The sequence below is a fragment of the Chelmon rostratus genome, chromosome 15 (assembly GCF_017976325.1).
Source record: "Chelmon rostratus isolate fCheRos1 chromosome 15, fCheRos1.pri, whole genome shotgun sequence".
In the NCBI taxonomy this organism is placed as follows: Eukaryota; Metazoa; Chordata; class Actinopteri; order Chaetodontiformes; family Chaetodontidae; genus Chelmon; species Chelmon rostratus.
Genome location: NC_055672.1, coordinates 17,054,905 through 17,066,603, shown reverse-complemented (window position 1 = coordinate 17,066,603; position 11,699 = coordinate 17,054,905). Strand labels below are relative to the sequence as shown.

At 40.4% G+C, this 11,699-nt stretch overlaps 3 protein-coding genes across 6 annotated transcripts in view; all 3 read left to right on the top strand.

Annotated features, from left to right (window-relative positions):
* The first annotated feature begins 1,037 nt into the window (after positions 1-1,037).
* tmem30aa (transmembrane protein 30Aa) lies at positions 1,038-5,838 on the top strand. The gene is made up of 7 exons (XM_041953621.1): positions 1,038-1,500; positions 2,232-2,351; positions 2,935-3,042; positions 3,123-3,210; positions 3,407-3,550; positions 3,641-3,850; positions 4,690-5,838. The coding sequence occupies exons 1-7, from the start codon at positions 1,252-1,254 to the stop codon at positions 4,881-4,883; spliced, it is 1,113 nt and encodes a 370-aa protein (XP_041809555.1). The 5' UTR covers positions 1,038-1,251; the 3' UTR covers positions 4,884-5,838.
* A 100-nt stretch (positions 5,839-5,938) lies between these two features.
* Positions 5,939-8,462, top strand: LOC121618683 (cytochrome c oxidase subunit 7A2, mitochondrial-like). Its single transcript, XM_041954232.1, has 4 exons — positions 5,939-6,035; positions 7,039-7,128; positions 7,900-7,984; positions 8,215-8,462. The coding sequence occupies exons 1-4, from the start codon at positions 6,018-6,020 to the stop codon at positions 8,271-8,273; spliced, it is 252 nt and encodes an 83-aa protein (XP_041810166.1). The 5' UTR covers positions 5,939-6,017; the 3' UTR covers positions 8,274-8,462.
* Positions 8,463-9,271: 809 nt separating this feature from the next.
* col12a1a (collagen, type XII, alpha 1a) overlaps positions 9,272-11,699 on the top strand; it is a 55,602-nt gene continuing 53,174 nt past the window's right edge. For 3 of the 4 annotated variants that reach the window (XM_041953184.1, XM_041953183.1, XM_041953185.1), the window contains exons 1-2: positions 9,272-9,452; positions 10,909-11,014. In XM_041953184.1, coding sequence (XP_041809118.1) covers positions 10,945-11,014 — 70 coding nt within the window. In that variant the 5' untranslated portion in view covers positions 9,272-9,452; positions 10,909-10,944. The remainder of the gene's footprint in view (positions 9,453-10,908; positions 11,015-11,699) is intronic. The other variant, XM_041953186.1, reaches the window with a different exon arrangement.

The window sequence follows — 11,699 nt, the reverse complement described above, 5'->3', positions numbered from 1 at the left end:
AGGGGATTCATTCTCAGTGAAGAACCTTGGACCCCTATTCTGTCTCTGTATATACCAAAGAGCAGTGATTCCTAACACGTCTCTGGGGGTCATCAGGTGGAAACCTCCCTTCAACGGTGTTTCGTCTACTTAGTCCCACGACACCTCCAGGAGGCTAGGTGGTGAACTCCGGCGTCCCAGAGTCAACCCCCCTAGTGCCAGATCACACTGCTCCTACACAATCCAAACAGCACTGCCAGTTCAACTGACCCAGGCCTGTTTAGAAGATGCTCCAGGTATTGCATCAGTACTTTTCTTTAACAGTAAGACACAATTTGACAAATAAGGTATGAGCATGACCACATGTTCAGACAAATTAAAATAAATTATAAGTTGACATAAAAACAACAACAACAACAACGGCTGCCAGGTAGTACAGAGTACTAAGACGTGCTATAACACAGATCTCAAACAATGACCAGTAGAGATGAAGTGGACCAGCGACCAACTCTCCTGGATCGCATGCTTCTTTTTCAGTTTCAGTGCTTTGGATTATTTCACAAATGTCTGATGAATTCCACTCAGGCTAAATTGCTTAAACTTGGTCATCCATAAATTGCAAATTTTGATTTTAAATGTAAGTGCCTGAATGAACTTCACCTGAATATGTTTTAAATAACTGATTCTTGCATTTTCTGTCTAAAACTGCGAAACAAAATGAAACAAAATACTGATCATGTTGAAAAAGTTTTAAACTTGTACAACTTGATATTACCTAATAGAAATTTCAAAGAGGAGTATTCAGTTCAGGTAGATGGCTCTCAATGTACATTCTGAACACTAAATTTAGCTGTGTTAAAATGTCAACATTACTTGTGTGTTAAATTGCTTATAAAATTCAATTTCTTGCATCCTTTTTGCAATTAACTAAGTCATTAAGTCGGATGTTTACATTTAGCATCAGATGTTTGGCCACAACAGACAATGTGAGAAAGAGGCGTATTCCTCTGCTACGATGATGTAACACACACGTTTCATCATCCGATTGGCTCAGAAGCTTCCGGGTTCTTCCTCTTGGGTGAGATTAACAAAACAGATCAAATCAAGACTACAATGAGTACATATTTGGATTAGACCGAGGGTTCATGTCACCCCTGAGACAGTTTTATACTTTGTCTTAACGTTTTATCACTTCTTTACCGTGTAAAATCAACCAGGAACTGTCGGCTGTCAACTACAGTAGATTATTTTTGCTCGAAGCGGATTGCAGCCATGATGGCGTCAAGCTACAACGCTAAGGAAGAGGACGGACACCACTCGGGTACTTCTAGTCACGGAGGCGCTGGGGCTGTGAAAAGTAAAAAGCCGGACAACACAGCGTTCAAGCAGCAGAGACTACCGGCCTGGCAGCCCATCCTGACGGCAGGCACCGTGCTGCCTGCTTTCTTCGTTATCGGTCTCATCTTCATCCCCATCGGCATCGGCCTGTATGTCTCATCAAACAACATCAAAGAGTTCGAGGTACAGTAACAGTAACAGCTGCCTGTGTTTATCTTGCTAACTTTACAGCCACCATTGACCAAGGTCGTCTCGGGTTTTCTACACGGTCCGTTTCAACCACGGCTACTGTTTGCTGTCGCCAAGCGTCTTCAACAACACGCATACCGGTTGACCGGTGAACCAGTGGCTTATCGGAAGAGGAAGAACACAACAAGTGACACCTAGCTAGCCATATTTCTGAACACTGGCAGGCTTTGCCGTGTTCAAATTAGCATATACACTCAGTGGACACTTTATGAAATAGCCAGCGACTAACTGGCTTCTAGTATTTAGTCCACACGGTTATATCAAACTGTTTGATACACCTGTTAGTATAACTCCCAACTGATATTAAAGAGGATAGACTAACGTTTTAAGTATAACACCTCTTTTATATTGATGGGGGTAGACAAAATATTGGAAACTCCTTTCAGTCAGCCCTCTTGAACCAATAAGGTAACCAAAATATTAGGAAAAAAACTGAATCAACACCTCTTAAAAACATAAAAATGGAATAGTATAACCTCTGTAAAAGTGGGATTTAATGCAGGCCAGTTGTATCACACTGAATCAGTCTTTTTCAGTTGTATTGAGTAAACAGGTTACTAAGTGTATACGGAACAGTATGAAAGAGAATGCATGTATTTTATGGAGGTGTACAAAATATGTTCAGTTGTGCTATTTTTTTTAACTAACCGACTCCTCATTTTCAGATTGATTACACCGGTGTTGACGTTTCCAATCCATGCTACAGCTGTGCCAAGAACTTCAGCTGGAACAGCACAACACCATGTGTCTGCTCTCTGCCCTTCACGCTGGAGCAGCCATTTGAGGTGAGCACCAGCTTACAGGAAGCCGACCCAATGAATAATACATGCCTTTTGCTTCAAAATTGATAGCGTTGTACAATATAAAATCTGCCCTTCTGACACTAAATGTCCATTAAGATGTATTTTAACTCCAAAGAAAGGCACACTCAAGGTCTGTTTGGAACCGTCATTATCATTGATCATTCTAAATATGCAGCCCAGCAGCTTTCAGGAGGCTTTTATTGACTATTTATAAAAAGCTCTCAGCCAGTTGCATTATCATCTTAACAGTCCTCACAGAAGACAAACCAGTGCCACTAAGTACGTCCCAGATTTGGTTTATAATTTATCATAATTCAAATTAGGAGCAACTTAAGTGGGGGTAAAAAATATCTGCCTCATCTAAGAACTCAAAGAAACATATGTTTGATACATGTGAACGTTGAGTTGAAATGATCTTAATGAATTAAGTTCTGTGTACAGTGAAGCTCGCCATGCACAGATAGAGCTGATGATCCAAATAATCACTTAAGTGTCGTCTTAGTGAAGTACTTCCTGGCCTTGACTGATTTGCTCTGTCTGTATCACAATCTCTCCTCCCCTGCAGAGCAATGTCTTTATGTACTACGGCTTATCCAACTTCTATCAGAACCACAGACGCTATGTGAAGTCCAGGGATGACAGCCAACTGAATGGTGACCGATCTGCTTTGACGGTACAATCTTGAAAAAGTGGTCCTCTTATGACATTTCAATAAGTGCCTTTTGCATCGGTTTAACTGGCTGCTTTTTACAGAACCCCAGCAAGGAATGTGAACCGTACCGTACAAGTGAAGGACTGCCCATCGCTCCATGTGGGGCCATCGCTAACAGCCTCTTTAATGGTAAGTATGACACAGTGATCTGCTTTTCACGCTTTTCTCCTCAGCAATGTAAGGATTGTTGCTACTTGTTGGTTAAACAAAAGTCTTATCATTGAAACTCCTACTAAAAGCTCTGTGCGTAACAGAACACTGACATCGGCTCATTTGCCGAACTTAGTTAATGCACTAATATTGAATGTAATGCTGCTTTTTTCAGACACTCTGGAGCTGTATCACATTGATTCCAATGGCACCAGAAATGAAATCCCTCTGGTAAAGAAGGGCATCGCGTGGTGGACAGACAAGCATGTGAAGTTCAGGAATCCTGGTGGAAATAGCAACCTAACTGTTGCTTTCCATGGTGACTTTAGCAAACTGCACACAGCATTTATTAGGGTCATAAACACTTAAGTTACAGTGACTATCTTGCTTTTGTCTTGTTCTCTCTCAGGCACAAATAAGCCGGTGAACTGGAGGAAGCCAGTTTATGAGTTGGACTCATCAGATCCTGAGAACAACGGTTTTATCAACGAGGACTTCATTGTCTGGATGCGCACCGCTGCGTTGCCCACCTTTCGCAAGCTCTATCGCATCATCCAGAAGAAGCCCAACACGACCCCAACTCTACCCAGTGGCAAATACATCTTGAACATCACTTACAGTATCCTTTTAGTTGAAGCCAGAAACTACTGTGCTGTCACAGCTTGAACTGGCCTTAGGCTATAGGGTCCTCACAGGGTGAGATTATTATGTAGAAACACACTAATCTTAGATCATTTGAAATCACATAGATTACACTCAAGTCCTGTCTACAGAGATTGTCTTGATGAACAACAAAACACCTAAACAACATCACGTAAATATTTGAAAAAATTAAATTTGCTTCTTGTCAGCTCGCCAGTGAATACTGTTCTTTAAACAAACACCAGAATACTCACGACAACTCCAGTTCAGTTTGTTTAATATCCATGCCAGGGGATTTTTCAGGAAACTGGTTTACTGACTAACCTGGAAAACTGTGATTACCAAAACCCAAAGGAGTTCATTTTATGTCAGCGCATGTTCCATTGTTGGGGAATCTGGGTTTGACTCAGCAAAGTTGTCCAGATATCTCAGTAAATCAGCTTCTTGAAAGAGACCCCTGAAGAAAAAGAGCAATTCATATTCACACACATCCTGCTTCCTTAAACCAACAAGTAAACAGAGTTGTACTAAAACAAGTGAAACTCTACAGAGCTGAACTGAAAACTAGTCTCATTCCATTGTTAACCATTTCAAGTAAAAAGCGTGCCTAAACAATGACTGTGCTATAGTTAAAAATTTCACTTATGGATTTTAGTGAAATGTCCTTTGTGCTTCTCTCTGTACTTTCACTTTTCTCAGTTCAGTACAGGAATGTTGAATGATTGAGGTGTAGACTATTTAATAATCCTGTTGTCAAATGTACTTTCCTCTCAACCCAGAAGCTTCATTCATTTTTCTTTAACCGTGTGTAATCAGATTACCCTGTGCTCAGCTTTGATGGTCGCAAGCGGATGATCCTGAGCACCATCTCCTGGATGGGAGGGAAGAACCCGTTCCTTGGCATTGCCTACATCACAGTGGGTTCGATCTGCTTCTTCCTGGGTGTGGTTCTGCTCATCATCCACCATAAATATGACACCCGCAACAACAGTGCAGATATTCCAAACTAAAGCGTTGTATCGTGTTTCCCAGCCTCTGCATGCACAGGTGACCCTAAAGGGTCCGTTCTGGACTGCTTGTTGATTTTAGCGTGATTACACTGGTCTCTAATTGTCTGTTGTGTGTTTGTGTAAAGGCAGCACTGTCTGAGGTGTGTCATCAAGCTGTGTTTATGTGTAGGGCAACTAAGGCAAAAGAAGGATGCTAGAGTCTGTGCATGTAGCTTCAGGTCAGCTGCTGAGAATGTCATCTCATGTCTTCAAAAGAGAGTTTTTGTCTATTTATCTATACATTATCAAAGTATCTATGTTTTATTTTAGCAGTGCTTTGCGAATGGCTTCATTATTGAAGGATGTGTGTATTTTAAATGCAAGTTATTGTCCAAATAATGTACTGTACTATGTCCTGCTGATGAATGTACCATTATATTTCATTGACATACCTCTGTGGTTCTTGAGATTACCTTGAATATAGGATGGGATAATCACTGCTCGTGTGCTGTTTATTATGGTAAGCATTGATGTTTAACAAGAAGTATTTTATCCTTGGAGAGTCATAGAATACTCATGACAAGTAGTACCAAAAGTATGGTTATCTACCCTCCACTATGATTGGTTGTATAAAAAGGCTAAGTCAGTCATAAGGCATCTTTTAAAAAATACTTAATAATCATCATATGTCCAGTATTCTTAATTCTTAATTAAGACGAGAGCACAATCATTATTTTATTTTTCATTTTTTTTACAGTTGCCTGCCTGTTAAGTTATCTTGCGTTCTTCATTGTTGACCAAATGGTATGCACTTTAAAAGTGTCACATTTGTTCGTTTTTTTTCCCCTTGTTCCACTTCACATTCTGTTATCATTTTGCGATCTTGATTTATTAATAACGAGTTACTTGTTTAAATTGGATATTGTTGGGTTTTTATAAGGTTTTTAGGGTCCAATTAAACAACTTGGCAAATGTTGTATTCATGTCATTTGTGATGTTATAGCAGTCGCTTTTTTATGAAATGGCCAGCGCACTATTAATAACAATCTCACGCGACCGGATATGATCGACCCACCAAAGGATTGTGGGAAGTGTAACTGTCAGTGTCCTTGTGCTGTGCCTTTACCTCTGAGCTGAACAGAGAAGTGTGCCAAAATGTACAGACAGCTAATGGTAAGAGAGACGTCTAATCTGCTGTATTCACCATAAAGCGGTCCAGTTTTGTCCTTCCAGTGTTAGCGTAGTGTTAATACTTGCTATCTTAACCTCGCTCTAATTATGAGTAACGGTCCCTAGCTAAACTTTTCAAAGTTAGCTAACGTTACCCAGCTCGCAGTTGAAAGTAAATCATAATATGAAATTAACTTATTTAATTTAAGTAATTCGCAGTGTTCCTTTCATTTGATGCCGTTATAGCGTGTGCATAACGTCAACAAAGTTGCCCTGTTTGACAGGACGCAAGCTACCTGCTAAGTTAAGCAACAGGTTGAACAATATGGTAGTAATACTACGCAGGAAGCCGAGTACTTAATAAGGTACCTTTAAAGAAATGTATCGCCTCGCTTCAGCTCAACACAAACCGCTTGACCACTACAAACGTTTTGTCTCACACGTATCGGGGACATGGCTTGTCAGTGTCCCAAAGCATGTAAAACTCAATCTCTCCCACACTCCGTGAACGCATTTGTGTTGAGGAGGCAGAGTCAGACGCCAGAATTTTGAGGAAAAGCCCGGTAAAACTCGAGATTTCAGGTAAGGCCAGTTGTAAATAAATATAGATGATCGAATTAAAGTAGGTTGACAAGTAAATGTCATCGTGATTGACTTAATATCAAACGTTTAATCCTTTCATACAAATGCTATACATAGGTTGGGCCAGCAGATGTCACCATTACATCAGATACTTGAAAACAAGGCATTATTTTTAGCACACGTGCTTCAAAGTGGTTCATAGCTACAGAAATGATTTCCCCATCACTAGTTAAGTCAGCCTGCTGAACTGTCATAGAAACTTTCCTTTAACCATGTGTCACTTAATGACACTCGCTCTATTTCGTCTCAATTCAGTTTCACTTTCTCATACTATTTAAGTGTTAATTAGTTGTTTATATTATCCACCGTATGTCATGCTGAAATTCGAATCGTTTAAACTTGTTTAAACTATTTGTACCACCAGGGACTTCGGCAGCTGTCCAGGCGGACGATCACGAGCAGCGCTCGCAGACAGATTGACAACAGTGTAAAGGAGAAGCAAAAACTGTTTCAGGTAGGGTTAATCCCTTTGAGGACAAGGGTGACATCTGACATCTGTAACCGAGCGCAGAATGTCTGTGACTCCTGTAGGAGTAGACTAGTCCTGTGAAGAACTGTCTTTCTGACATTTGTATTGACGTATCTGAGCAAAGTTTATATCATACATGTGAAGTGAAATTTGCATTTATGTATCCTCTCAGAAACAGTATTGCAGATGTGCCCATTTGACTTGTAATTTGAAAACTTTGTTTCCATTTGTTAGTGTTTAAAATGAGACAAAGAATAAGGATCTTTTTATACTGATAATGGTAAAGTTTGTACTTTATTCCCAGGTTCTCGAGACAGAATCAGATTTTTATCCTCTTTGTAGCCTGAAAGATAAGTATCAGTGGATTACCCCCCTACAATCTTTAAATGACCTTCGACTGTAGCTGGGGCTGAAGTTCTACTAATTGTGCATGCAAGCTGCTAATTAAAAATCTGTTGCAACATCAACGTTCCAGTGTGGCAGGCTTTGCTGATCCTTGCATAGTGCTAGAAATTACTGTAGCCATAGTTGACAAATGACCTACCCTCGCTTCTAAATCCCAGAGCAAGATCTGCTTCATTGCATAGTGTACTGTACGCCACCACTTAATTGTATGGTTAACCAGAGATGAGCTCTACAAAAATTTGAAAACCACAGAAACAAAAACATGTGAAGCTAAAAGCCCTTCACATACCTTTTAAAGTAGGGGTGTCTTTTTGAAAGAAGTATATGCTTTCATTCTTGCTCTTTGAACAGGAGGACAACGGTATGCCGATCCATCTGAAGGGCGGGTCAAAGGATGCTCTGCTCTATAGAGCCACAATGATTCTCACTGTGTTTGGTATGTCAGCAGTTGTCTGAGATTTGATGAGTCAGGCTCACGCCAGATGTTTGTCTTTAAAAAAAACACATTTCATACAAGTGACTTGACCCCACTGTTATTACTGAAACTGACTTTGAAAGTAAAATTACTGTAATTCGACAATACATCACTGAGGGTTGTTTGAAGTCAGGATAATTAGCTTGTGTTGCATCTGTCACATCTGTAACTCTTGTCTGATCTGTTCACAGGGAGTGGATATGTTGTGTATGAGCTGTTTAGTGCTGCAATGCCCAAGAAGCCGAATTGAATCAGGACTGGCAAATTGGGCTTTACCATCTGACAAAACAATCATGCACATGCTGTGTGTAATTCATCAACTCTGTTGTGCAGATTTGTAATCTGGGAAATTATTTGTCCTATCAATAATATCAGTACTTTCAATGTTTGAAATAAATATTTATTGATTGTACAAATCATGTGCTGCAAATGATAATAAAAAATACCTATGTCATCAGTGTGTGACACTTTTTAAAATTTGAGTCTTGCTGGAGATTGGCAGTGGTATTGCTTGCTGCTTCATGTTTATGTTTTATGTTTTAGGAAATAGATCAAGACCACTTTCTTATTTTTCATTCAGAATTTGAGCTGTGCGGGAGACTTGTAACGAGGATATTTTGATTAAAATAGATTAGATTGTCCGAACTAGGGTGTAGTGTAGGTCTTTGGTGTGAGCACTAGAGGGCACCAAAAAGCAGTCATGTAGAAGCGCGCTCATTGTGGCAGTGCAGGGTGATCTGTTCCGAAATACTTCTTCCCCAACCAATGTTCATTTTCCATTGATTCCCACATTATAAACACGCTTATAAAATAACAATAATAAACATGTTTTGTTTCTTTAAGCATCTTGAAGACATTCTGAGAAATGGCAACGCTGTGATACCTAGAGTTGGGAGATTTCTGTTTACAAAGCGAAAAAAAAAAATAAAAAATCAACTTTTATTTCAGTTGACATCTGACCAGCCTAAATAAACTAGCCAAAGTTGCCTGTTGCGCATATAAAACACTCCCCCTCTCAGCGTTGTCTGGCCAACTGTGGCACTGCTGTAAAGTCACACTGGCACTGGAAACTCATTAAATCACCAGACCAAAGGAATGCAGGGAAAAATGTAATTTCCAAACAGCGGATCGGTCTTAGCGGGGGACATACATCAACTGACGGGCAGGGGTTTCGTAAGAAGCCCATATGATGGTAAACTGAGAGTTGGGAACTGCCCCCCTGTTAAGTAGCCGATGGTGGAAAGATTCTTCCCACTTGGAAAGAGGCTTTTCCTTCTTGGACATCTGCTGGAGGAGCTTCCAGTAGCCAGAGAGAGGAGAGAGGGGTCCAGCCGCAGCTCCTGAGACTTTTCTCTTACTTTCCAGAGGGGGAGGCTTCAAGCAGGCTGCTCTGACATTTGGTCGATTCATTTTGTGGGGAGTTGAATAGGTGAGTAGACGCATTTTTATCTAGTGCAAATTGTTTATTTTTTGTTTGTTTTTGCATTTTGAATAATAGCAATAAGTCATTTATATTCCACTAAATTTGAGAGGATGTTGCCATTTAATCGCAGTTTTGTGCTGTTGTGCGTTTTCCAAAAAAAAAAAAATCTAATCACTGCTTGTTAGATGCATGAAGAAACGTTATTTGACAAGCAATAAATAACTCAGTGTAGCTTTTTATTGAAGTTTTAAAAGAGGCTGGACTGAATTAAATGAAATTGCAACGATGAGCCACTGGTTTGATATCTGGAGCTAAACCGGAATCAATGTAAGATACAGTGTTTGAGCAACAAGGGTGAATATTATACTTTATGTGGACTTTACTAATTTAAAATAGATAAGCTCCGATTGCGTCTGATGGGGCCATCAGAGCCGTTTCAGCTCATCTGGCTGCAGTTTTGGTGCTTGTGCACCAGGCGGGGCGCACAGCCTGTGCTAAAGATCACAGAGCCTGAGCTCAGACGATGCTGTGTGGATGCAGTCCGCTTCTGCTTTGTGGGGAAAAAAAGGCAACCACATCGCACGAGATTTTCCAGTTCAGATGGACTAGTGATTTCATTATAGCAACCTTAAATCCACTACCTGAGGTTAGTTCATGTAAAAGACCTCGTTGATTTCTGTCATTGACTCTGAAGAGATAGTCAAAGCAAAGAAGAGTAGTTAGAGAGGCACCTTTAAGATCTGAGATGCAACAATATGTGATTTGTACAAAAAGAACTGCGATCAAGATGCCCCAAGATATTTTACACATTCAGATACAGTTCAGAAATACAGTGAAGTAACTTATGATATCACAGGCTGAGTTTTTGGTGACCTTATAAGGCCATCCAGACCCCATCCCTGGAGGGATAAAGTCAGTGAGAACCAGTGAGTGGCACGGCCAGCCACCAAAGCGATCAGGACAGCTGGAGGGCAGTGCATTTCTAGATTGTGCTAATGAACATCAAACAGATGAGCGTGTGGTGAAGTGTTTCCTTCAGCCCCTCATTACTGAATAACCACAGTATGCCACTCAGCATGTACCCACCTCAGGGTGCGGGCGTCAACGGGAGGCAGCAAGGTGTGGCACTTGTTATGTAAGGAGTCCAGATGGATCTCGCATTGTTTTTTTTGTCATAGTGGAAAGCAGTGATTACATAATGAGAGCTATCAATGCTGATTTCATATTTAAAAAAAACCCATGATTAAGCAGAGCCTTTCCGCGCATGTTGCATTGTTACATTGCATGTGCTTTTAGTTAAAGGCAAACTGGCCATTCCTCAGTCTAAATAAGACCATCCTGACGCAGCAGTAAATGAAACAAACATCCATCCTCTGCATGTGGTGCCTTGTCGCGCCGCACTGACTAAGTGAACTGTGTCATACATCTGCAGCCTCAACACGTTTTCTCTCTTTGTCCTCAGACTGGTTGATGCGCTGCTGACCCTAAAGGGCCAAACATGAAGATAGGGCTGTCTCTGGCCACGGCTGCCTTTGTTGCAGTCCTGATATCCTCCATAGATGCTCAAGGTAAATGAAACCACCTGGCCTCAGTCCTCTTACATACACTATCCCACGCTGTCTCTTTATCTCCCGCTTCTCCTCCTTCACTTATTTATCTCCACTGGTTGACTTTGTTCCAGGGATTAGGATTTTACCTTAATGTCTACACATAGACAGTGAACTCTTTGTATTGATAAACCGAATAAAGTTATTCTTATTTCATGTGTATGCTATTTGACTATGTGACTTTTGCACGACTGATTCCTTGATGACTGTCATGCTTTTATCCCATGTTTGCAGCGTATTTTGTCAGATTTGTCTGTCAGGACTCATTACTGGCTTTGATGTAAAATCCAAATCCAGATCTCATTTACTCGTATTTAGGCTGTAATTTAGATGGTTTAAACCAATACTTCAGGAGCAATTTTCTCATTCGGATTTGGCAAATGTCAGACACCAAGTGCACTGAAGTTTATGTCATTTCCAATTTCTAATTAAATGCATTACACAGCAGGGCACAGAGTAGAACAAAAGTCATTTCATGGCTAAATGTTTCCCCATAAATGTTTAAGCAGGGCTGTTGCTGTTTCAATTTTATGTAGCAAGCCTCTGCACTTTTTCCAAAGCAAAATTTGGAAGATTGCCAAATCTTTGGCAGTTAGACATTTAAATGCTGGATCACATATAGTTTAGTTGTTATGATTATGCCTAG

Coding starts and splice junctions, on each gene's coding strand:
- tmem30aa (XM_041953621.1), top strand. CDS start 1,252: ATGATGGCGTCAAGCTACAACGCTAAGGAAGAGGACGGACACCACTCG. Junction 2,352..2,934: donor CGCTGGAGCAGCCATTTGAG/GTGAGCACCAGC, acceptor CCTCCCCTGCAG/AGCAATGTCTTTATGTACTA. Junction 3,551..3,640: donor CCTAACTGTTGCTTTCCATG/GTGACTTTAGCA, acceptor GTTCTCTCTCAG/GCACAAATAAGCCGGTGAAC.
- LOC121618683 (XM_041954232.1), top strand. Junction 7,129..7,899: donor AGAAGCAAAAACTGTTTCAG/GTAGGGTTAATC, acceptor CTCTTTGAACAG/GAGGACAACGGTATGCCGAT. Junction 7,985..8,214: donor AATGATTCTCACTGTGTTTG/GTATGTCAGCAG, acceptor ATCTGTTCACAG/GGAGTGGATATGTTGTGTAT.